Source organism: Panthera onca, chromosome F2, assembly GCF_046562875.1.
Source record: "Panthera onca isolate mPanOnc1 chromosome F2, mPanOnc1 haplotype 2, whole genome shotgun sequence".
Taxonomy (NCBI): Eukaryota; Metazoa; Chordata; class Mammalia; order Carnivora; family Felidae; genus Panthera; species Panthera onca.
Window position 1 is genome coordinate 6,255,809 of NC_138356.1, and position 26,574 is coordinate 6,282,382.

Genomic DNA, 26,574 nt, shown 5'->3' on the forward strand with positions numbered 1-26,574 from the left:
CAAAGGTAAACTAACAAAGGGCTCTGTTCCTTGTTTACCCGGTGATTTTGGAAATGCTGCTATTAACTTAATAGAATGTCTGCATTTATTGATTATGACTTAGTAAAGAGAAGATATTAAAATAATTGATGCAAATAGCTACCTAATTTAATTATTAACTGTCACCTTGAACAGCCAACTGATGCATTTTAAAGAACCTGTTTGTTTCAATAGAGATCTTATACTTATCCAGGGGTACAGACTTTACAGCAATTATTTATGTTATCATAATATATAAATATTTAGTTTGTAACATTCACGGTTTGGCCCAAACACATTTTAATAAAGCATAAATCCAATATAACATACGCCTTTCTCCAAATTATTTCAAGTTAATGCAAGGATGTTCTCGCATGAAAAGATTTCTAAATAATTGCAAAAATCTAGAATTTTTTAAAAGACCTTCAAAATCAAAAGGGAAAAGCATCGGATTTGGAATCAGGTGATCCAGGCTTAAATTTTGGCTTTGAGGGCAAGGTTCTTTGTAACTCTGCTCACTCCTCCCTGGATGAGTTCTAGTTCCCTCCATCTGCCTTTTGGGCATTATGCCAAAGAGTGAATGGTCTGAGAACAGCTTTGAGGGCCACACAGTTATATGAAGCTGAAGAGGCAGAAATTACAAGATTAATTTCAATCCGGAAATTGAAACTGATCCAATCTATACTCAACCCACAAACAATAACCTCTGGGTTTTGAAATATCTCCCTTAAACCTGTTTTATTTATCTCTTTATTTGCTTAGATTCCTAAGGAAAAGCACAGATTTATCACAAATGAGTATTTGTGGTTGTATTTAACACAATCTTCTGGAGAGAGGAATTGCTGAGCCATAAATAAACCTCTTCTGTTTTTGAGTAAGATTTCACAAGAATTTATATTGCTTTCTTTAGGAAACTTTACACGGATAATATTGAGCCTATCACCATGGTGTTTGTTACTAACCTTTTAGTTAGTACCCCAAAAACCTTAGTTTGAGGGAAGAAAATTCAAAATTATTAGAATTCTCATGCAAAGCATCTGCTGTACTTGGGTTTGCACCTCAGGGCCTTTGCACTTGTTGGTCCTGTCCTTAGAAAATTTTCTCCAGGCATCCATATGGATGCCCTCTCTATTCATTCATATCTCTGTTCAAATCTCACCTCATCACTGAAGTCCTCTTGATGTCCTTCTAGAAAGCACACCCATCGCTTCTCGGCCTTTTGGCTAAGATCAAGTGTAGAAAGCACACCCAATCCATCTTTCTCCTTCACATGGCTTGCTTTTGTGCTATAGCCCTTGTGCCTGTCTGCTATTATGTATTTGTTTTTTGTGTGTTCACTATTTCCTTCACCAGAATGGAAGTTAGCGAAGTCACAGACTTTATTTTTATTTGTTGAGTTAATTAGTAATTAATGAGAAAAAGCAATACCTATATTTGTATTTATATCCAAGAAATTAAAAGCTTTGGATTGCCTAATTCTACTTAGGAATACCAAAAAGATATAGTATATTTATAGTATAGTTATAAATCTTGTGTGTGTGTACTCAAACAGTGGCCATTCAGATCTTTTGCTTTTATTTATTTTTTAAGTTTATTTATTTATTTTGAGAGAGGAGAGAGAGAGAGCGAGGGAGGGGCAGAGAGAGAGTGAGGGAGGGCCAGAGAGAGGGAGAAAGAGAATCTCAAGCAGGTTCCATGTTGCTGACACAGAGCTCGACATGGGGCATGAATCATGAACTGTGAGATCATGACCTGAGCCGAGATCATGACCTGAACCAAGATCAAGTGTCGGGCGCTCAACCAACTGAGTCACACAGATGCCCTATCAGGTATCTATTGAGTAGCCAAATGGAGATATTGAGTAGGCAGTTACCTGTGTATTCTCTTAGGAGAGAGGTGTGGTTGAGGATATCGTTGGGGATGATCAGTGTATATGATGTTAATGTAGTGTGCAGTACTTGGTGTGATCAGTAGGAGAACAAGTATAGATAGAAAAGGGAGGAAGTCCAATGACCAAACCCAGGACACTCCACCATTAGACGGGGGGTGTGACCCTGGGAACATGGTGTCAGGAGAAGGCACCAAGTGGAGAGAAAGTGAGCAGCCTGCAGTGGGTGAGGGTCCAGGCTGGGGTCCTGCCAACAGGGCTCCAATGTTGTTCATGATGAGAGGTTGAGGGACTCTTCTCTCTTTTCTGTGTAGTTGATGGTGTTGGTGTGAAAAGATGGCCAACAGCATCAAAACCTTTCTCCAGGACCTTGCCAAGGGAACTGAAGTGTCCGTCTGGGCTATTTGTGCCATCTCGAAGCTAGATGCTCAAATCCAGGACAAAAGAGAGGAGCAGTATTGAAGAAAGGCAAGTAGTACCTTGGCGCAGTAGAGGGAGCAGGTATAGTGCACGAGCAGGAGAGGGAACCAGGTATTGTTACTGGAATTTTCCAGTGCTCTGTTTGGAATGGCAGAGTATTCTCATGTGTTCTCCACTTGTTTCATCAAGTGTTTATTCCTGGGCTTCAGCCAGTGACAGCACAGGTTATCGGTGATCCACGGCTACGTGGAGATGCTTGGTCGTGGCTGGAGTTCTTTCTTGCATCAATTTCCAGTGTTCTTTGGGTTCTCCCCATCCGTGCTTAGCAGAGTTTCCAGTGTCATCTGGTTTCAGGATAGAATTGATCTGGCTTTTGAGGTATCAGGGAGAAAGTGTTCCCCATTCCCTGGTTTCAGCAAAACAGGCGCTCACGTGTTCCTCAACAGTTTTCTGTTGACTCTCTTCTTCATGCAAGGGATGTTGTGAGTCTCTTTCCCAACCATATTTTTGGTCCCCTGGTTAGGCTTCTGCATATGTCTGTCTCTACTCACTAAACTGCTTTGGGTATCCTAGTTCAATAAAGGAATCAAAATCCACCAGTGGCTATCGGTCAGAAAGTCGTTGCCTTACTAGCTTGGATGTGGCTTGCCCTTGGCTTTCCTCCTAGGAACACAGTCCCTGTACATTACCTCTCTATCCTCCTTCATTTACTCTTGTCAACTTAATGCATGGCAAAGAGCCAGCCATACATCTTGTTGGTGGTCTCCTTGGAAAGTCCACAGGACCTTCTACCTTCAGTCTGCCCGAGCCCTGCTCCTCCTCCGAAGGGTCCCTTTCATTAAGTGGATCTGCTGACTCCTGAGCCCCCTGCATCCAGAGGGGAGGGGTTGTATTGGAAGGACCCTGTGGCAGCTCGTCTCCCTGTTTACCTCACCTCACTCTGCCCAGGGCCCTCTGCATATTCCCTTCTTCCGGAGGAACTGGGATTTTTGTCTCTGGTGACCACGAGGCCCAATCTTCCTGACACCCGTATGTGGATTTTTAACACCACCCTGAACCTGAAAAGGTCCCAGGTTTCCCCCAGCACTTTTCTAACATTTGCTGGCCTCTGTGTCTAGACCGATATGACACCTTGTTTCTCTCCCTATGCCATTTGCTGCCCCACCTCCCCTTCCTACCCCCCACCACCCTTGGATGAATGGACTTTGTAGTTCAAGCCATTTCATTCCACACATTTTTTATTTCTGTTGGTTTTCTGTTATAAGGGCTGAGGGCAGACTGCCCCAAGACAGGCCACTTTGGGATGAAGATGATTTTAAGTTAAAAAGCAAGACAGTGTGGTACTGGCACAAAAACAGACACTCAGATCAATGGAACAAAATAGAGAACCCAGAAATGGACCCACAAACGTATGGCCAACTCATCTTTGACAAAGGAGGAAAGAATATCCAGTGGAATGAAGTCAGTCTCTTCAGCAAGTGGTGCTGGGATAACTGGACAGTGGCTTGTAGAAGAATGAACCTGGGCCACTTTCTTACACCATACCCAAAAACAAACTCAAAATGGATGAAAGACCTCCATGTAAGACAGGAAGCCATCAGAATCCTCAAGGAGAAAGCAGGCAAAAACCTCTTTGATCTTGGTCGCAGCAACTTCTTACTCAACACGTCTCCAGAGGCAAAGGAAACAAAAGCAAAAATGAACTATTGGAACCTCATCAAAATAAAAGCTTCTGCACAGCGAAGGAAACAATTGGCAAAGCTAAAAGGCAACCGACGGGAGAAGATATTTGCAAAGGGCATATCAGATAAACGGTTAGTGTCCAAAATCTATAAAGAACTTGTCAAACTCAACAGCCAAAAAAACAAATAATCCAGCGAAGAAATGGCCAAAAGACATGAATAGACACTTCTCCAAAGAAGACATCCAGATGGCCAACTGACACATGATAAAATGTTCCACGCCACTCATCATCAGGGAAATACAAATCAAAACCACAAGGAGACACCACCTGATACTGATCAGAATGGCTAACATTAACAACTCAGACAACAACAGATGTTGGCGAGGATGTGGAGAAAGAGGATCTCTTTTGCATTGTTGGTGGGAATGCAAACTGGTGCAGCCACTCTGGAAACAGTATGAAGGTTCCTCAAAAGATTAAAACTAGAACTACACTACGACCCAGCAATTGCACTACTCGGTATTTATCTGAGGGATACAGGTGTGCTGTTTCAAAGGGACACATGCACCCCAAAGTTTATAGCAGCACCATCAACAATAGCCAAAGTATGGAAAGAGCCCCAATGTCCATCAATGGATGAATGGAGAAAGAAGATATGGTATATATATACAATGGAGTATTACTCCGCAATCAAAAAGAATGAAATCTTGCCATTTGCAGCTACGTGGATGGAACTAGAGGGTATTATGCTAAGTGAAATTAGTCAGTCAGACTTCACTCATAGGAGGACTTCACTCATAGGAGGACAAATATCACACGACTTCACTCACAGGAGAACTTTAAGATACAAAATAGGTGAACATAAGGGAAGGGAAGTGAAAATAATATAAAGACAGGGAGGGGGACAAAACAGAAAAGACTCTTAAATATGGGGAACAAACAGAGGGTTACTGGAGGGGTTGTGGGAGGGGGGAGGGGCTAAATGGGGAAGGGGCACTAAGGCATCTACTCCTGAAATCATTGTTGCACTATATGCTAGCTATGTGTAAATTAAAAAATAAATAAATTAAAAAAAAAAAACAATCAAAATGCAGCAGATTCATGAAAAGATTTTTATTTCCTTCTCAACTGCCTCCAGAGAATTTAGGCCAAGGGTTTGCTCCAGGAAGAGAGCGAGGGATACAAGCAGACAAATGTTCACCTTTAGCCCAGAAGGCTGACCTACAGCCTGAATAGCTTCCAAAAGGATCATATACGTGCTGGTTGCTACCTTCTTAAAGGGTCTCACAACGGCCTGTACATCTCACTGATCATTAACAACAAACTCAATGAGAAATCTTGCAAAAGTATTTTTATGAGTCGAAATTTGCAGGAGACATTTATGGTTTAATACTCCTTGCACATCCCCTCTCCCACCCACCTTGAGCACTAGGCATATAACCACCAGCCTCGCACAGCAAAAGTGCAGTTGTTTCTGCTCGTGCTACTAAAGTAAACTTACGAAGCGGCACCGTGAAACATCTCAAGAACTCTTTCTTAGCGTTGCAGGCCACAATCCCGCAACTCTGTCACCATAGATAACTGCATTGCGGTCTGAACCAGGTAGGCAGCCTGGAGGAACCCAGCAAGGCCTGTTTGGTCAACGCCCTCTGTGTCATATTGTTGCCAACCGGCCCAGCAAACTTTTGTTTACCACACATTTCCTCTCTCGCACCTTCCACTGAAGCGCTCTCCTTTCCTTTCCTTGAAGTTCCAGACCCCTGCCCCCTTTGTCTTCAGCTCAGAATGACACATATACTTCATTCTGCCTATCTTTCCACCCAAAATTTCATATGTACTAGGAATCCACACACACATGAAATTCTGGGTGGATTCCTGGTACCTACGAAATTAAGTTCGGTCTTCTGTGCATCTGTCTCATGTCAATTTGATGCTTAGTTCCGCTAGAAGGACCTTCAGGGGCAGAGGAAATTCTTCTTCTCTGACACTCTGAAGTCCATACACTGGATGTGGGGAGCGAGGAGTATCTCAGTTGTTGCTAGACGCGTGTAACTCGGGTTAGCGTCTGGTCTCCCTTGGTCCACTGGGGCAGGGGTGGGGAGCAGCCCGAGGAGGTGGAACACAAAGAAAAGCCTCCTCACAGAGAGATCTGCTAGATTTTGAGGAATGGTTTTCTTGCTTCTCCTGGAAGGAGAAAAGGTGTTCTCACTCATGCATTTAGAATTCTCCAATGTCCATCAACTGATGAATGGATAAAGAATGGAATACTACTCGGCCGTGAAAAACAACGAACTCTTGCCATTTGCAGCAACGTGGATGGAACTGGAAGGTATTGTGCTAAGTGAAATAAGTCAGTCAGAGAAAGACAGATATCATATGTTTCCACTCATATGTGGAAGTTGAGAAACTTAACAGAAGACCATGGGGGAAGGGAAAGAAACAAATATATATAGTTACAAACAAAGAGGGAGGCAAACCATAAGAGATTTTTAAATACAGAGAACAGGGGCACCTGGGTGGTTCAGTGAGTTAAGCGTCTGACTTCAGCTCAGGTCATGATCTCGGGGTTCAGTCTGTGGGTTCGAGCCCCGCGTCGGGCTCTGTGCTGACAGCTCAGAGCCTGGAGCCTGTTTCAGATTCTGTGCCTCCTTCTTTCTCTGCCCCTCCTTGGCTCATCCTCTGTCTCTCTCCCAAAAATAAATAAACATTAAGAAATTTTTTTTTTACTAATAAAAAAAAAAAATGAATACAGAGAACAAACAGGGTGGAAGGGGGTGGGACGGTGGGTGGGTAAATTGGGTGACGGGCATTGAGGAGGGCACTTGTTGGGATGAGCACTGGGTGTTGTATGGAAGGAATGAATCATGGGAACCTACCTCCGAAACCAAGAACGCACCATATACACTGTATGTCAGCTAACTTGACAATAAATTATATTTAAAAAATTAAAATAAATTAAAATAAATTAAAATCCCCCAGCTTGGGGAAGCACCAATTCTGTACCAGCGTCACTGCACACAGAATGCTCAGAAAACCTGAACTTTTCCAACGCTGGAAACTGGAAATTAACTGCCAGCCACTGCCGGGTCTATCTGGTATTTCGAAGGAATACTGGGGGCTATAAATAGAAATTCAAGGAGTAAACTTTTCAAATCCCAAACCTCTGATTGCTTGGTGTTTTTCTCGTCACTTTAAGCAATGAAATATAGGGGTGAAGGCGGGCAGATATCCAAACAAGTGCATAATTTTAAAACGTCACAATTAAGGACGTCCAGGTGGCTCAGTCGGTTAAGCCAACTGTCCAATTTGGGCTCAGGTCGTGATCTCACGGTTCGTTCACTTCTGAGTTCAAGCCCCACGTGAAACTCTCTGATCGGTTTCCCTGTGTCTCTGCCCCTCTTCTGCTCACATGTACATTCATGCTCTCTGTCAGAAATACACTTAACAAATAAACTTAAAAACATAAAATGTCACAATTAAACACGAGCGAGTATCCCCTCTACCAAATCCCGCAAAAAGCAAGTCTGTTACTAGGTATTAATGTAACCTTTGGTAGCTCACTTTATCTAGGGATCTCTGTTGCTCTCTGTGTAAAATGAAGCAAGTAAGCTGATAAAATCCAAGATCTCTTTTAGCTTTGAAATTCTCATCTACCTTTTCTACCTCTACAGGCTGTTCCAGACAGAAAACTCAAATCTAAAGAAGTTCTAAGGTCTTCCAATAATGTTCAACAAAGGTAATTTAAAGACATTAAACCCTTGTAAAAGCACAGCAAACCAATGGCTCTGAGATTTCAAGGTCTAGTTCACTGCTTACTGGAAGAAAATTAGAGCAAAAAATAAAGAAGCGAGGATTATGGCTAAAAACAGAAAAAGAGTGGGTGGCAGAATATATAATTGTATAGAAGTTTGAGAAATATAAAGGCTGGCAAATGAGTTTAATATTAAAATGTCAAAGAAAGAGTCTGGAAGGGATAATTGAAGGTCAAGAGTAAGCCAGAGAACCTTTGGCTGAAGACGCCATAAATATACAGAACAGGAAGAAATACAGGAAATAAAAATCTATTTAAAATGTTTATTTAAACAAATGAAGGCTATAAAGCATGTGCTGACTAAAATAAGGAAGAGGGAAATTAATTCACATTCACCGAATACCTGTTATGTGTCAGGCATTGGGCCAGGTGGTTTACACAGCCTAGTAATTTAAGAGTTCATTGGAGACTTGAAAAAGGAAACCAGGGGAGTCATGAATAATTATTGTTCATTATGCACAAGCCTGGGGGACTCAAAGGAGTCTTGCTTGGTGGTCCTACATTTCAGTAGGACGTCAGCGTAGGCTTGTCATCCGTAGTTTGAGGTTTCTCGGGTGAGCGTGATACATAGCCAGGCTTGAAAATCACATCCTTTACCCTGGCAGGTTCACATTCAGTCGGTGAAAACAATACATCACTGTCACTGTGCACAAGAGAGTGGAAGATTGCGGGGCTGTGAGGAGACCATCCCGAGAGCTGGAAAATGGAAGGGAGAGGGGAGATCAAAGCAGCCCCAGGGGCTGGACCAGACCTGACCTACTGAGGAAGTCTCGCTAAGGTGGTGAGGATTTCAACCAGGATGAGACTAGAGAGGAAGATATTGTCATAATTGACTAATCTTCACTGCTGCTCAGGGTAATATCAGTTCCTGGGAAAGCAGGGCTGGAGAGTGACGAGGTCCTTAGGAGAGTCATTGCCAAGTACAAATCACCATAGACCACAGTTCCCTCCAGGTTTGTATCCAGGATGCTGTGAGGGGTGCGAACAGGTGCCCCAGGCAGGTGACAGTGTTGAGGTCCCACAGCAACTGGGCAGGGCAAGGGCAATTCTTAGATGTGTCACAGGGAGAGGGGATGGAAGTAACACGAATTAAGCAGCTCAACGGGAAGGACCTAAAGTGAGCAAACAGGAAATGAGAGTTTGAACTACAGGGTTTAAAAAGAAGAGAGGATTGAAGTCACACAACAAAGGACAGGTCAAGAGGTCTTGGTGACAGGCTGTGGAGAAGCAAAGGCCCTGTGGAAGCTTCCACAGAGCATTGAAGCCTTGCTGACTGGGGTGTTATGGTAACTGAGCCAGAAATAGGAAGTATTTCTGGAGAGAGGGTTTGGCAAGAAGAAAAGAGTGAGTCAGAAATACTGGGATTTGAAACTACAGAGACGAGTCAAAGCCCCAGGTGGTGTTTGGGGATCCATCCATAAGAGCCGAGAGAGACGCTCAGGTAGGGGGGCAGGGGGACGGAGACGCAGAGAAGCAGCCTTGAGGGGAAGGCCTGCAGGTGGGGGGAGCGCACACGGCAAGGAAGAGCAGAATCGGGACTGAGAGGGGGCAGCTCCATGCGGGGAGGGCAGCCGGAACAAGGAAGGGACAAAAAGCCGTCAGATCAAGCAGCAAGTAGCTAAGTAGGTGAGCGCAGGTGGGTCCTGAGGATGCCCAGGAGCTCATCACCCACATTGACTGCTGGTGGAAGAAACAGCCTCCGTCGGGCCTTAACCTTCCTCTTCAGTGAAAGGGGAGCTACAAAGTGATCTCTTAGGGCCTTTTGTCCTGTGGCATATGCTGTGTGGAACCAGAGTGGTGGGGCAGAAACCAGGCTGTGCAGAATAATAGAGCTCTTTAAATGGAAGGCAGCGGGGGGAACACGGTCTTTTGCAGTTTTTTTTTATTATTAAAAAAAATTTTTTTAAGTTTATTTTTGAGACAGAGAGAGACAGAGCATGAACGGGGGAGGGGCAGAGAGAGAGGGAGACACAGAATCGGAAGCAGGCTCCAGGCTCTGAGCCATCAGCCCAGAGCCCGACGCGGGGCTCGAACTCACGGACCGCAAGATCGTGACCTGAGCCGAAGTCGGACGCTCAACCAACTGAGCCACCCAGGCGCCCCCAAAATTTTTAAGGTGAAAGGAACTTGTACAAGTAGGGTCAAAGGAGGAGGGGGGCAGGGACCACAGGCGCAGAGTACTGACCTGCGTTCCAGGGGGAAAATAGAGCATGCGAAAACGGTGGGCACGCTAGAATAAAATCAGCAAAAGAACCCAGTGAGGGGTAGCCTTTCTCCCGGGTAGTCTCTGCGAAGCCTTCTGGTTCTTGCAAATCGAATCGAACCCACTAGAGCCTGGAGAGGCAGGAGAGCCAGGGCCACGGGGGGTCTTGGAAACCGAGAAAGTCCTTTTTGGAGAGGATAAATATGCATTTAAAGATTTCAAGGTTTTGGTTAACTGCTTATGATTTACCACGGACTAGCAAAAACCTACGTGCTCACATCCACATGCTGCATGGACCTCGTACTTTACATAACACTGTTTGCTCCTCACCTCTAATGAAGTCGGCAGGCAACAGTCTCTCGATATATAAAGTGTGCGTGAGATTTCACGTTCACAGACCTTAAGGTGAAACGAAGTTTAACTGAGCAATAAAAGCCTAGAATTTCGACGGTGTGCTGGCAGCGATGAAGCTCACAATTTCTTTATTATCGTGCTCTGTTTCACTATAAAATTGTTCCGGGCCAAACGAACCTTAAGTCTATGGGCCCTACAATGCAGCACACATTTAAGGGCAAACAGTGCAGAAAAATCTCAGCAGGTGATCATCCAGATCATTTAATGGGCTGGGGCCTTTAACAACGAACAGAAGATTTCTGCCCCCCCACCCCAAAAAAAGATTTTCTCAGAAAAAGAAGATTGCTTTTTCACAGATGATGATGTCATTAAGAAAATGTTTTGTGTTCAAGAAGGAAAACCTTGGGCTTGACAAAAACTTGTTGAATTGTATAGCCCAGAAAATCTGCCTGGATTTGGGTTTAACATTTACTGAGTGTATCTGACATACAGATCAGGACAGATATTGGTAACAGAGCTCAATGCTGTGAGATTCGAGTTTCTGAATTTACTTCTTCCCTTAGGTCACACAGACTTTAGCTGAAGCACAGTTTCCTTCCAAAAGGCAGTAATTGGCCCTTGGCAGGCTCCTTAATTCACTATAAAACAAAGACAATAGGGAGTCTTAATTTTGGAATTCAGGAAAGTTTCTTGGTTGCTAACCCGTGGACAGTTCACAACAACTGGTTTCTGCTTTTTGGATTCTTTTTTTGTTTGTATAGAGCTTGATTGTTTATAAATCATCTCAATATAAAGCATCTCATTATCTCTTTATAATCATCCTGAGATGTAGTCACTATCCTCATTTTCCAGCGCATTTTCTCCGTCACACAACCCCTTGGCTTGTTCGTTCATTTCTTTAACAAACATTTGTCTGTTACAAACAAAGTACAAAGAAAGTACAAAGAAAGGAAATACAAAAAGCATGCCTTGGGCACAACCTAATGAGCTCCTGTACAAATAGTTTGAAAAAAAGAAAAAAAAAATGGTTTGAATCTTCTTAGTCATAATCCTCCAAAAATGACTCCTAATATCTCTAGCAAACTAAATGGGAGCCTATTGGTATGGCATTATAGTTCTGGCCTGATTTTACTAAGAAACAGAATGAAAATAAATACAAAGTGTCAGGGCGATATTTTCTGGAATACTGAGGTGATTTGGGTGGGAGATGGGATGGAAAGATTCCTAGGGACGGAGAAATTTGGGGAGGAGACAACACGAAGGGAAGGGCAGGAGGTGGGCCGATAGAGCCGGTCTGAACGTATGAGATTTCACAATGATTTTTCCACCAGGATCCATGTCATGTCGGGAAAAGAGCGACCGCCTCCTCTGAATCTACAAGCATAAGATCTAACCTGAAATTTTTTTTTTTTTTTAAATTTTTTTTTTCAACGTTTTTTATTTATTTTTGGGACAGAGAGAGACAGAGCATGAACGGGGGAGGGGCAGAGAGAGAGGGAGACACAGAATCGGAAACAGGCTCCAGGCTCCGAGCCATCAGCCCAGAGCCTGACGCGGGGCTCAAACTCACAGACCGCGAGATCGTGACCTGGCTGAAGTCGGACGCTTAACCGACTGCGCCACCCAGGCGCCCCCTAACCTGAAATTTAAGATGGAGACCCTCTTGGAAATATTCAGAACATGTGGTTGACATGGACATGTAATCGACCCTCCAGAGCTGAATTCAATGTTGAACCCATGGACTTTTAGTTGGTTGGACCTTTAAGATTTCTCCCTGGTCTTTAGACTCACAGGAATTAATATAATGAAGCTTGGACCTTTTTTCTGGCTTGTGACTTTAATCTGTTTAAAATTAAAACCATACTAATGTTCTAGAAGAACTGTACATTCTCAAAATTTAAGTGTGCATTCTCTATACTAAAATGATTATAAGAACCACTCCATTTTATTTGTTTATTCATTAGAGAAGTCTTTTGTTTGTTTGTTTGTTTGTCTGTTTGTTTTTAGCACCTGCTAAGTACAGGGTGCTTTTCCAGGTTCTAGGGAGAAAATAAAGAGTTTAATTGTTGCTTGTTAACCCTGAAAATATAAATATAAAGTACTTGTGCCACATAAGACTCTTCATTGAACTTATTTGGGCACTTCGATTTTCCATACCTAATATTTGATGTATCCATTAAGGCAGAGTAAGCATATTTAATATTCAAGCCACAATGTTTAACATGTCAGTTCAACAAATACTTGTCACACATATTCCATGGATTCTACACCATGCTAGTCTTTGAGATACATAGATGTGTAAACCTCCTCTCATCATTAAACTCATTGAGACCCAGAGCCCTTAACACCAACCACACCGCAAAATTTCCTGTGGTGCTTTAGAAATACAAGGACCTCTCACTGTATTCCTCCATGTTGATTTTGGAACAGGGCTTGGTATCTATTATTTTTTATGTCTCATGGAAGATTCCAATACCCAGCCAGTGAAAAGGATCGCTAGCCTCACGGAAATTATTTTGCTTACGATCTATTCTTTATTTTTCAAAGAATCATCTACATGAAGCTTCTCATAAAACTAAACCTACACCAGCCCTATCACCCAGCCCTTTTACTCCTTGGGTTACTCAAAACAAATAAATCCACATGTCCACAAAAGGACATGCACAAGAATGTTTACGACAATTAATAATAGCTCACGTGCCCAAGAAAAGGAAAATGGAAAAAAAAAAAACCAACAACCTGATATACTCAAACAATGGAATACCCGCTCACCAATACCACTACGGATACACATAACAACATGAATAAAACTCAAAAAACACTACGCTAAATGAAAGAGGGATTACACAAAAACCTGCTACCGAATCATCCTATTTCTCTGAAGTTCTAGAACACGCAAAAGTAATTTATGGTGGAAAATAAAACAGTGATTGCCTTGAAGGGATTGGAAGTTGAGAAAGGCCAAGAAGGACTCTCTAGCATGATAGCAATATTCTATTTATTAACAGAGGTTTGGTTACACTGGGACATGTATTTACCAAAACTCAAAGCATGCTGCCCTTAAGAAAAGGAAAATAAAAACCTCAAAAGAAAAAAATCGTAAACAGATCTTGAGCTCTTAATGGATGTCATGTATGTTGAAGTACCTAGGGGAGGCATGTACTGAAGCAGCTTATAGTGGTGGACGTAAAAATGAGATAGATTGATGGACGGAGATCAGGATGGATAGATTTAATAAAACAAATAGAATAAATTATTAATGTAGAGCCTACGTGATGGATATAAAACTGGTTCAACTTTTTGTACATTTGAAAATTTTTATAATTAAGTGTCAGGAAAAATTGTACGTGCACGTCCACAGTGTTTAAGGTGTCTAACATAACTTCGGGCACCTTGTACGTGTTAACCCATGCAATTTGCATAAGTCATGTGACAGAGGCCAGTTGCGCACCGAATCCACTTTGTCATCTCCCTGTTGGTGCAGATCGTTTCCAACCAAGCGTGTGCTTGCCTGTGGTCACATGACTGAGCCTGGCCAATGGACTGGGAGTGGAAGCGATGGCTACCATTAGGAGGCCTGGCCCGTAGGCACCTTTCCCACGTGAGACTGGATGGAAACCTCAGAACCTTGGTGCCTTCTGTTGCAGGTGATGCCCTGACTCACTGAAGGAGCAATGCTGGCCTATCAGAAATATTTGTCTTGGACTTCTTGTGAGCTCAAAATATACTTCTTATTATATGATAGAGATTGGGGTATTAGTACTGCCTTAGTTCGTGCCAATCTAACTTGCGTATCGTTCTACCGCGTGGGTACTGATAGTGTCCTTATTTAACACATAAGGACACAGCCCACAGGTAAGACAGCTCAGCGGCCACCCTGGGATTCAAACTCAGGCATTTTGGCTCCAGGGTCTAGACTCCTGAGTATTGCACTAATTCTGCCTCTTCCTTCCTTGGAGTGGAGGTACTGATAAATAAATGTTTCTCCTTCAAGCAAGTGATGTAACTCAGCGACAGAGGATCACCTTTCAAAACACAAATTGGTATTGCCAGAAGCAGACTTGTAATCCTGCTCCTTGTCAGCCGGGCCGGGTGTCCAGTGTCTGGGAGGAAGGTCGAAGAGGGCTCAAACAGCAGCGCTGACCTTTGCACATACGCTATTGCCACTGTTGCTCTGAATAATTAGGAAGGGGGAGGGGTCCCCTATCTGTTGTATATAGCTCACTGACATCTTTTTTGACCCGAGCTTCCTCTGGCCCCTAAAAACGCATGTCAAAATCGGGAAGATTGAGCTTCCTCCTTGACCTCCACTTGGTCGTAGCTCATCCGTAGCGATAATAACAGAAAAGAGAGTTGTTCCCCCCAGATCAGTACTTGATATATACCATGTGTATTGATTTACTGAACTCCTGGTAAGGAAGCAGGTGCCCACAGGGCCCAAAATGCAAAATGGGGATGCCAGAACACAGCCTCTGGTATTTTGCTGGACAGAATTTTGATAGGTTCACCATATTGCATAGAAATAACGATGAAAATACAACACGGATCCTCTCCTATGCACAAAGAGGCAGGACGCGGAAAAATTTACATATAAACCTATTACATGACTGTGGTGTCTCTGGAACTTGTACTAACCAGCAGCCTCCTAATTACCAGATGCCATGCAGCTTGGAGTTACATTTAGGAAATTGTTGAGGTTGCCAGATTCACATTAAAAAAAAATAACAAGGTACCCAGTCATATCAAATAGCCTTGGGAACCAACACAGAAGCACATGAAATTCAGCCATGCCCTTCCTGTTTTCCTGTTTGTTATGCTTTATCAGGTCACTGAATATGAAAATAAATCAATGCAGACCTTTACTTTTTTTATGTATAGTCGCAGGCTGCAAGCCAGCAAGCAGTCTGGTAACAGAACTATTGGTGATTGTTTCTGAATATTAGTGGCTAAAAAATCAACAATTTGAAATTTCAAAGTACAATCTTCAAAGATCTCTAGATCTTTCTCAAACTTTACTCCTTCAAGTTAACCTTTAAAAAATTTTCACCGCTGGAGCCTGAGTAAGCCAGTGGCATTTTGTGATGGTGTTGACACAGCTCTCAGTGTCTTCCATTTGTGTTAGATGTCGGGGTTTGCTTTGCAAGCTTTGGTCAGCTGAGTCCTCAGAGATGACCATAATCGCTGACCACAGTCATGGCTCTCAAGGTCTGCTCTCTTGGTCACTGTGACAAAATAGAATTGGATCCTAGACTTTTTGCTCTGCTCTACCACAGAATTCCTGAGGGGTAAATATTTATTTAACCCTCCAACTTCCACATAGTGTCCCCCCAAAACTTCATGTCTACCCACAACACCAGAATATGACCTTATTTGAAAATGGGGCTTTTGCGTCTTCTTCAATTTCTTTCATAAGCTTTCGATAGTTTTCAGTGTATAGATTTTTTTCACTTCTTTGGTTAGATTTATTCCTAGTTATTTTATGGGTTTTGGTGTAATTGTAAATGGGATCGATTCCTTGATTTCTCTTTCTGTTGCTTCATTGTTGGTGTATAGGAAGGCAACCGATTTCTGTGCATTGACTTTATATCCTGCACCTTTGCTGAATTCATGAATCAGTTCTAGCGGTTTTGTGGCAGAATCTTTTGGGTTTTCCATATAGAGTATCATGTCATCTGAGAAGAGTGAAAGTTTGACCCCCTCCTGGCCGATTTGGATGCCTTTTATTTCTTTGTGTTGTCTGATTGCTGAGGCTAAGACTTCCAATACTATGTTGAATAATAGTGGTGAGAGTGGACATCCCTGTCTTGTTCCTGACCTTAGGGGGAAAGCTCTCAGTTTTTCCCCATTGAGGATGATATTAGTGTTGGGTCTTCCATATACGCAGCAACTTCTTACTCAACACATCTCCAGAGGCAAGGGAACAAAAGCAAAAATGAACTATTGGGACCTCATCAAAATAAAAAGCTTCTGCACAGCGAAGGAAGCAATCAGAAAAACTGAAAGGCAACCGATGGAATGGGAGAAGATATTTGGAAAAGACATGTCAGATAAAGGGTTAGTATCCAAAATCTATAAAGAACTTATCAAACTCAACACCTAAAAACCAAATAATCCAATGAAGAAATGGCCAAAAGACACGAATAGACACTTCTCCAAAGAAGACATCCAGATGGCCAACGGACACATGAAAAGATGCTCAACATCACTCATCCTCAGGGAAATACAAATCAAACCCACAATGAGATACCACCTCACACCTATCAGAATGGCCAACATTAACAACTCAGGCAACAACAGATGTTGGCAAAGATGTGGAGAAAGAGGATCTCTCTTGCACTGCCGGTGGGAATGCAAGCTGGTGCAGCCACTCTGGAAAACAGTATGGAGTTTCCTCAAAAATTAAAAATATAGCTATCCTACAACCCAGTAATTGCACTACTAGGTATTTATTTACGGGTGTGCTGTTTCGAAGGGACACATGCACCCCCATGTTTATAGCAGCACTATCAACAATAGCCAAAGTATGGAAAGAGCCCCAATGTCCATCGATGGATGAATGGAGAAAGAAGAAATGGTATATATATATACAATGGAGTATTACTTGGCAATCAAAAAGAATGAAATCTTGCCATTTGCAACTCCGTGGATGGAACTGGAGGGTATTATGCAAAGTGAAATTAGTCAGTCAGAGAAAGACAAAAATCATGACTTCACTCATATGAGGACTTTAAGACACAGAACAGATGAACACAAGGGAAAGGAAGCAAAAATAATTTAAAACAGGGAGGGGGACAAAAGATAAGAGACTCTTAAATATGGAGAACAGAGGGTTACTGGAGGGGTTGTGGGAAGGGGGATGGGCTAAATGGGTAAGGAGCAATAAGGAATCTACTCCTGAAATCGTTGTGGCACTAAATGCTAACTAACTTGGATGTAAATTTAAAAAATAAAATTTAAATTAAAAAAAGAAAGAAAATAGGGCTTTTGCAGATGCAGTCAAGATGAGGTGTAAGTGAATTAGAGTAACCCATGAATCCACTGTGCCTGGTGTTTTTACAAGAGGAGAAAACACAGACAAAATGACACACAGGAGGAAGGCCATGTGATTGTCCTCAATTCAAGGAACACCAAGGATCTCCAGCAGCCACCAAAGGCTAGGAAGAGGCAAGGAGGGGGCCTCCCCTAGCGGCTTCTCCAGAGAGAAGCTTTGGCCATTGGTTCTGCCAGTGCCTTGATTTCAAACTTCTTGTCTGCAAACCTGTGAGACAATAGTCTTTGTTGTTTGAAGCTACTCAGTTTGGGCTTCTTTGTTTGCCAGTCCTAGGGTCTCATACAGAAAACACCTGGTAAAGAGATAACGTTTTCGAAGATTTATTACTAAATATTCGAAACCAAATCCACACAGGTACACGATGGGTTCCTCTTTTTGCTCCCAAGCTACCCTCTAAATGCAAAAAGGAAACGACCGTTTTTGCCGAGGCAATAGCTAGTCGACTGCAGGACATTTGTCGCCCTCCACTGCTGTGTCTTAAGGCATGAAAGCCTTGCCGTGGTAAAGGGTAGGCAGAGAGTATGACCAGGGCCCTGGGACCTCTTCCTCCATGACCAGCAGTGTCTTCTGAGATGGTGCCTGTGACACTGAACCTGAGATCACCCTTGTGGCTTACAATCTTTTTTTTTTTTTTAATTTTTAATGTTCATTTATTTTTAGAGAGAGAGAGAGTGAGTGGGGGAGGGGCAGAGAGAGAGGGAGACATAGAATCCGAAGCAGGCTCCAGGCTCTGAGCTGTCAGCACAGAGCCTGATGCGGGGCTCAAATCCACAAGCCGTGAGATCATGACCTGAGCTGAAGTCGGAAGTCAGATGCTTAACCGACTGAGCCACACAGGCGCTCCAGGTTTGTAGCTTTCTGATAGCAGTGACATAAAGGTCATTTGTGCACTATAAGAAGACCTTTTCTTTCACCTACTTGCATTATATACACAGAGCACTCTTGACCTTTAACTGAGCTTAGAGCCAATTTTAAAGGACACAGTCAGTAGAGCGGGCACCAAATTGTCCTCCTACAACACCGGGGATTTGGATTTCCTCCGCATCTGAACCAGGCTCTTGTGAGGCTGACGGGACATCGCCAGTGCTCAGAAAACGCAAGTATCTTCACTGGCAATTTGATCTGCTCAGGGGTGACGTCTCCTTGGGTTCGTCTTGACTGTTGACAGTCGCTCCGACTTTTCATGATTCTGGATGATCCTGACAGTTTTGAGGAGGAGTATTCCTTGGGAATTTTCTAGTGTTTCTGGCTCGTCACATCATCAAGAGTGCATACTATCAACATGACATATCATTGATTTTGGCCCCAGTCACCCGGCTGAGGTAGTCAGTGTTTGGCACGTTTCTCTACTGCAAAGTTATGCTTTTTCTCCCTTTCCATTCGGTACTTTCTGGAAGGCAGTCACTGTGCCCAGCCTGTACCTAAGGAGTGGAGGCGGGGTTATGTAGTGCCTCCTTGAGGGAAAAATAGCAACATAAATTATGTAACGTCGGTCTCTTCTCTCCTGCGTATGGATGTAGCATGCGTCCAGTCATGTATTCCAGTATGGAGTCACGGATGTTTGTTCTACCCCTTGAGGTTATAATCTAATACTTTTTTTTTCTTACTCAAACTCTTCCAGCTTTAGTCACGGGAAGACCACTCAGTTAACCATCAGTGTTCTTTTGAGATCCCCTCGGAATTATGGCTTTATATATTCATTTGGAGCGCATCCTCACTTCCCGGCACTTCTCACGTACCAGGCCCTTCTTGTATATTCCCCACCCCGGTCCTAGAATCAGCCTTGGTCACTTGGACTTGAGGATGCTATTAGAAACCGTGGTCTGGGTACGAGGTGTGCTCCTTGCTACCGGGGCTTCCTGTCTTTTGGCCTTTCTCCGTTGCCAGAGTGAGGACATCGATGTCACAGGACAATACAAGTATATCCACATAACGACACTTTTCGATGTGTAACTGTCTCTGTATCTGTATAAACGTAAACATGAGGTTAGACCGCGGTCTCCATCTCATTGCCACATAGGGTATTCTAGCGTCCTCCCCTTGCTTGTCTGTAAGCTCCCACTCCAACTAAAAAAACTGGGCTCACACCATCGGCCCTCCATGCACTTAACTGCTCAACCCCAGTATACATGTGTGGCGCTCTGGGCATTGCTAACTCTTATCCTCTTGGGGAAAAAAACGTTATCAACCCGAGCGCAGGGTTTACATGCAGTTCCTTTGTCTCCAGTCGTACAGACTCTAGTCATTTCCGACTGGTCAACACCTTTTCCCCCACCCCTTCGGTGAACTTGTTTTATACGTTTGTCATACAGTTAGAGTCTCTTGTCACGGTTTGCATTCCTTCCCGGGACCCCCCAACCTCCTAAATCATTCTTAAAATTTGTCTGCATTAAGGTTCGCTTGTTGTAACGTAAAGTGCCGAGGGTTTTGACGTATGCGTGTTATCGCACAGCCATCATTACCGTATCAGGGAAATTATTTCACTGCCCTCCAAGTCTCTTGTGCTTTACCCATTTAATCTTCTCTCCTGTCCCTTGAACCCGTAGCAGTTAGCAATCTTCTTATTGCCTCCGTAGTCTTGCCTTTTCCAAAATGTCATATAACTGGAGTCACGTACCGTGCAGCTTTTTAAGAGGGCCTTCTTTAACTTGGAACTATACATTTAAGTTTATCCATATCTTTTTCATGGCTTAATAACTCTTTTTTTATCACTGAGTATTCCATTATATGTATACACCATAGTTGTTTGTCCATTCACCTGTTGAGGGATACTTTGGTTGCATCTGGTTTTCAAATCACTTGGGTACATATCTAGGACTGCAATTGCTGGCTTGTATGGTAACACCATATTTACCTTCGTAAGAAAGAGGGACTCCTGGCATCAATGTTTTATGATCCTACCAGAAGGTAGCATTAGTTGCATTCTATAGTAACGGTTAATAGTAATAAAATACAAAATATGAATATGGGAATAGTGAACATTAACCAAGGTATACCATATCAGCACCATTCCTCCCCTCCAGAGTATTCCGTGAATTAATACTTTATCTTAACTGGTGTATTTGGGATTAACAACAAATTTACATAGTAAAATACGTGCCGATTGTGACTCCGTCTCAGAGATCGCAAATAAATCAATGTATTTTCATGCTAATAGTCGTTAAGAATTCATTTTCTTTTTCAGCGTTTCAAGGAATATTCGTTGGCGCATCTCTGGCATTGAGTGGGATGTGTTTGTGGCAGATATTTCAATGTTGCACGGTCATGCGACATCAGCCCAGGGGTTTATGCACTGACTTTTAAAACTGATTATAGATAGGGGCACCTGCGTGGTTCAGTCATGATCTCGCTATTCGTGGGTTCAAGCCCCACATCCAGCTGGCTGCTGTCAGCCTGTCCGTACAGAGCCCACCTTGGACCTTCTGTTCCCCTCTCTCTGCCCCTTCCCCACTTGCGCTCTCTCAAAAGCAAATAAATATTTAAGAACTTGATGAAAGATAACAATATCGTACAATATACCTGAAAGTTGTAGAAGAGTGGATCTTAATTGTTCTCACCGCAGAAAAAGTAACGGTAATTATGCAACATGACGGAGGTGTTAGCTAACCTGGTCATAATGGTGGTAATAATAATATCACAATATAAAAGTGTATCAAATCGACATAGTATATACTTTAAAGCTGTACAATGTTATATGTTAAATATATCTCAATAAAATTGAGAAAGAATTGAGACTTTTTGGGAAAGAAAGCTGGTGATATTTGGAATTTTCTGGAAGTTTTTCTCTCAGCTTGTCTAAAAGGTTTCCAAACTACACTTCAAAGCACCGTGCTAGGCTCTGAGGAAATACAAATTATGTGTACGACTCCAGAGCTGGACTCAAAAGCTTGTAATTGTATGCAGGTGGCTAAGGGAAAGGGATCGGAACACGTTCCAAAGTGTTTCTAGAAGATAGTGTAAGGTAAGTATCATATGAATGAAGCAGAAGAATGCCACAGGAAGAGTAAAGATGAAGAAAGTTCTTCTTGTGGGAGTGATCAATAAGGTTAAGAATCCCACAGTTGAACATTGTAAACAAGTGGCCTTCTATATCTCAAAAAAAGTCACTAAGTGCCAACAGGAATCTTGATCCCATTTGAAAAAGACGCTTCTTAAACCAAGCCTTTGGTTGGTGTAGAGAGGTAACTCTCGGATACCATATGAGTGGCCTGCTATTAAAATTAATTCTTGACAGTTTTTTAACAACTGGACAATGTTACCACTCAGATGATAGTATTTTATGAAATTGTTCTCTGGCTCTCTCATATATCTGTGTATGAATATGTACATATATGGAGAGTTGTTATCGAGAAGTATTTAATAAAAGTCATGTAAATTAATATGAAAATTTACTATCCAATGCAAGATATTTAAAACTATATTTCTGGGAGTCTGGGTGGCTCAGTCGGTTGAGCCTCCCACTCCAGCTCAGGTCATGAGCTCACAGTTTGCAAGTTCGAGCCCCGTGTTGGGCTCTGTGCTAACAGCTCAGAGCCTGGAGCCTGCTTCGGATTCTGTGTCTCTTTCTCTCTCTCTGCCCCTCCCCCGCTCACTTTCTATTTCTCTCTGTCTCTCAAAAATAAATAAATGTTAAAAAAAATTCAAACTATATTTCTTTTTATTTTCTACATAAACAAAACTGTATGTGTGTATGTAGCGTAAAACTGCTTTCCAAATGATGTAAGTTCATGCCATTTCAATCATTTCCAAATCATTTATTGAGTCTTAGAATTTCTTTTCCATGTAGCCCATTTTACTGCTGGCTTATCACTGGGTGTCCAGTGTAGACCGAGCTGTAGTGAAGGAATGGCTGGGAGTGAGGGTCCACTCTTGGGTAGCAGTGACTTTCACAGGCCCTGTGTTCCTGCCCACGGTGCCTCCACCAACGCCACCAACCTGCCTCCTCCTTCAGTTCTCCTTCCGGGTTGGCGGTCACCCTCAATGCTTCCGGTACCCTTTCCCCTCTGTGCCTTCACGCCAGCTCATGGCCTCTGCTGGGAATATGCCATCCTTTTAGGCTCTTTGCCAAATGGTATGGAAGAATTTGCAGTTTGTGCCTCTATACCAGGGCCACCGTTTGAGTGTGTGTGTGTGTGTGTGTGTGTGTGTGTGTGTGTATGTGTGTGTACAGATAACAGATACCTATGTACGTTAGATAACGAAATAAATGATCTATGCATTTAACTCAGTTACAGTCTTTTGTTTGTGGAGAATAGTGGAAATAGAAGCGTCTGCCCACCCCAACCCCTCTGCCTTATATTTCTGTCTAAACATATATTACAAGTCTTGAATGAAAGTCACTGTAAACTAGAGTCCAAACATTTAGAGTTTTAAAGAGCTGACTATAAGCTCTCCTGGGTTTTCATTCTGTAAAGCTTTAACGAACCTGCTCCTATACCTAGTCATGTAATCTAATACCCCATTTGCCACTAATTCAAATAGAATAAACTACAAATAAAATAAATAAATAATGCTGAGAGCACATAATTATGGGCTCTTTGATGCTTTATTTGGCCTATTAAACTTTACATAATTTGCCAAGGGAAATGTAGTCAACATTGTCCCAACAAAGTGCATACATCTATTTGTTTTTTTTAATTTTTAACTCAATATTAAATTAAAATTATGGGCGCCTGGGTGGCGCAGTCGGTTAAGCGTCCGTCTTCAGCCAGGTCACAATCTCGTGGTCCGTGAGTTCGAGCCCCGCGTCAGGCTCTAGGCTGATGGCCCGGAGCCTGGAGCCTGTTTCCGATTCTGTGTCTCCCTCTCTCTCTGCCCCTCCCCCGTTCATGCTCTGTCTCTCTCTGTCCCAAAAATAAATAAAAAAAAAACGTTGAAAAAAAAATTTAAAAAAAAATTAAAATTAAAATTAAATTAAATCAAAATTAAATTAAAAATTAAATTTTTCAAACAACCTGATCTGATAACGGATTATCAAAGGAGATCTTCTATCTTTCTTTTTTCAGTGCACAGAAAAACCAAGACAAAGAACTGTTAAGTAATGTTCAAAGTCATAAAGTCAGGAAATAAAAGTGATTCCAAAACCACATTTCTCTGGCTCACAAAAACATGACCTTTTAACGTTCACACCATATTGTCGGTAATAACATTTGTATTATTTGGTACAGCATTTAGAAATATGAAATAATATGCAATGATTAATTTAATTTTTATAAACTGTTATGGTGGGGAAACCATCCATACCTAAAAGAAACTTATTTTCTGTTTTCCTATAAAATGTCTACACTCGTTGCTTGTTTGCATCATTAATGAATCCATTACAGTATTATCTCTCAGTATACAGCTGCCTTTTTACTTATGTCCATTTTCTGCTGTTTATGGTCCAGTGGTAGCTGGAGGGAAGGAAATCTAATATGAGTTTCTTAGAAGCCCTGGCATTTATATATTTCTATTCCGGAGGAATAGAATAGAATTGGTGAGTTAACAAGTTTTGGAAGAAAGACGAACTTCTCAGGATGAATCTTTTCATCGTGAAGAGCGGTAGTTTTTTCCCTTCTGCTGTATGGAGAGGTGGGCAGGGAGGTTTTGAGGGGAGGCAGGTAGTGAAATCTGCTTCTGTCCGTGTGTGTTACGGTGATTTTAGAACTAAAGTCCTGCCGAACACAGTGCTGTACAACAATCACCCCGTTATGCTCACTGATTCTGCGGGTGAGGAATCTGGAGACGGGAGGATGGCTCACTCTGCTTCACAAAGACTGGGTTCTCGCCAGGAGTGACTTTACAGCTAGCGACCGGACTCCCAGGGAGGTGTCTTCATTTGTCTGGCAGTTGAAGCCATCCTTTGGCTGGGGCCTCGGCTGGTCTCTTTCACTTACCCATAGCTTCTCCCCGTGGCCTCTCTACAGGGGCTTGTTGGGCTTCCTTATAACATGGCAGCTGGCCCCACGAGCAAGCATCCTGAGAGAGAGGCAGAATTACCTGGGGTTTTATGATTTAATCTCAGAAATCACATGGCGTCGGGGTGCCTTGGGTGGCTCAGTCGGTTAGGCGTCCGACTTCAGCTCAGATCACGATCTCACAGTTCCTGGGTTCGAGCCCCGCATCGGGCTCTGCGATGACAGCTCAGAGCCCGGAGCCCGCTTCGGATTCTGGGTCTCCCTCTCTCTCTGCCCCTCCCCTGCTCGCACTCTGTCTCTGTCTCTTAAAAATGAATAAATGTTAAAAAAAAATTTTTTAAAGAAATTGCATGGCTTCATTTCCACCATATTCTGTGGATTGAGACAGTAACACTGGTTTATTCAGGTTCAAAAGAGGGACACAAACCTCACAGGAGATAAGAAGAATTTCAACATATTCACATTGTATGAAGATTACTTGGAATGAAAGATATACAGCCATGCCATTTTGGAAAATACAGTCTGCCACAATGAGTCAAAGCTTAACATATGCTTTGTTTTATAAGCTGTCTGATTTCCCAACAGTGGAAGTATGACAAGAATCAATGGTCTGGGAGTATTTGCCAGTTAAACTACCCATATCCTGGGCCACTCACTACAGACCAGAAAGTTGATTGTATGCCCATTCTTGATGACTGGATCTTTGCTCCTTCTGTATTCCTATGATCTAGAAAGTGTGGCGTAAGACAGCTAATGCTCATCGACTGCCAATCATTTCCTAACCTGCTCCATGATAGTGGTAAGAAAGGCAGTGACGAAGCCCATTCAAGTGGACGTTGCCTGGAAAACCAGCTGAATCGCAAAAAGGGAAATGCTGAAAATCTTGACCAAAACAATTCAGTAATAAAGACAATGTTGACCTTCAAATTATTTTTTACTATCTGACAAAATATTTGAGGTTGTGTGCACCCACATATGCAGGTGTATTGTTTAAGTCCTTAATTATTGTTGAACTGATAGTTGAATGACATCATCAAGAAAATTTCCACAAGTCAGAAACGAATTTGCCTGCGTATAGATCTCAATGGAAACACCCTCTTTTCCTTAAAAAGCAGGCCTTAGAAACAGACGCTTATGTACTGAGGAACAATTTCAAAATGTAACTTAAAGAAACACAGATTAATTTTTTAATCTGCAAATAAAGTTGGAAGTGCGTCAGTATCCTAGAATAAAGAAAGCATACTGGCAAAGACCCTTGAGAGGGTCATCTTAGTAGTGTGTCCATCTAAGTGGAACTCCAAAATGAAAACAGGCTACGGAAAATATCCAAAAGCTCCGCCCCCCCCCCCCGCCCCGCCAAAAAAAATCTATTCAGTGTTCACCGTGTAGTACTCTTCAAATTATTTCAAAACATGAACATTCTCAATTTTCACTGGAATGGAAGTATGCTCGAGCTGGCATACATCACGGTCTTGTGTGGGGTTACAAAGAGGAATGGCATAATTCATAGGTACGGAGACTGAAGATACACTATTCATGTCTTTCCCCCTCACTGCTCCCGGATCATAATCTCTTCCCCATGCCAATGAAATGCCTGTCATCCTCCAAATGATATCTAATTTAGCCCTGAGAGTTCCAGGATACATTTTGGGTATAAATAGCCACCATGTGACCAAGTGTCGCCATTACGCAAGACATAAGGAAGTATAAGATATGGAAGATATGGAGGGTGTAGGAAAACGATGGATTCAGTCATCGTGGTAAGCAATTGTACACTGTGGTTGTTATTAGCCGTGTCATTTTTAGTGTTATTTCTAACATCTGCAAGTACTCCTTTTTTTGCTCACAGATGTCACCTTGTATTATTTATAAAATATTCTCAGTGCTAGAACTCTTCAAAAGTATGACTTAGTCTGTGGCTTGTGCGTTAAATTTTAAGCGTAAGACCATGCGTTACGTTAAATTGCGTTAAATTGTGCGTAAATTTTAAGCGTAAGACCATGTCATGATTCTTAAGATAAAATTAGTAAATTTGAATATTAATTGCTACCCAGAATCAATACTCAAGAATAGAAATGTCTTTAGTGTGGGTTTTCCTCTTGGCTCTACATCGATCTGGAGGCCCGTTTCCAGAATGGGAGAGAAGTAACACAGCTGTCAGAACTTCATGTCCCCCAACCCTGTGGCAGCCCATGTTCATGACACTGCTGTTCTCACTCTCTGCTCATCCCATACTCCCCCTCATTGTC

At 42.5% G+C, this 26,574-nt stretch overlaps 1 protein-coding gene and 2 pseudogenes across 4 annotated transcripts in view; all 3 read left to right on the forward strand.

Moving 5' to 3' along the window:
- LOC144615029 (uncharacterized) overlaps positions 1-26,574 on the forward strand; it is a 73,201-nt gene that overhangs the window by 15,978 nt on the left and 30,649 nt on the right. For 2 of the 4 annotated variants that reach the window (XR_013553362.2, XM_078441450.2), the window contains exon 2: positions 7,682-7,746. Coding sequence is in view for 1 of the 4 variants with exons in the window: in XM_078441450.2 (XP_078297576.1) it covers positions 7,682-7,746 (65 nt within the window). In the remaining 3 variants the exon portion in view is untranslated. Of the gene's footprint in view, positions 1-7,681; positions 7,747-8,426; positions 8,763-11,709; positions 11,782-26,574 lie in introns of those variants that run through there. The other 2 variants (XR_013553363.2, XR_013553364.2) reach the window with 2 other exon arrangements.
- LOC145713477 (U2 spliceosomal RNA) lies at positions 1,222-1,441 on the forward strand (annotated as a pseudogene).
- Positions 2,208-3,181, forward strand: LOC132664877 (etoposide-induced protein 2.4 homolog pseudogene; annotated as a pseudogene).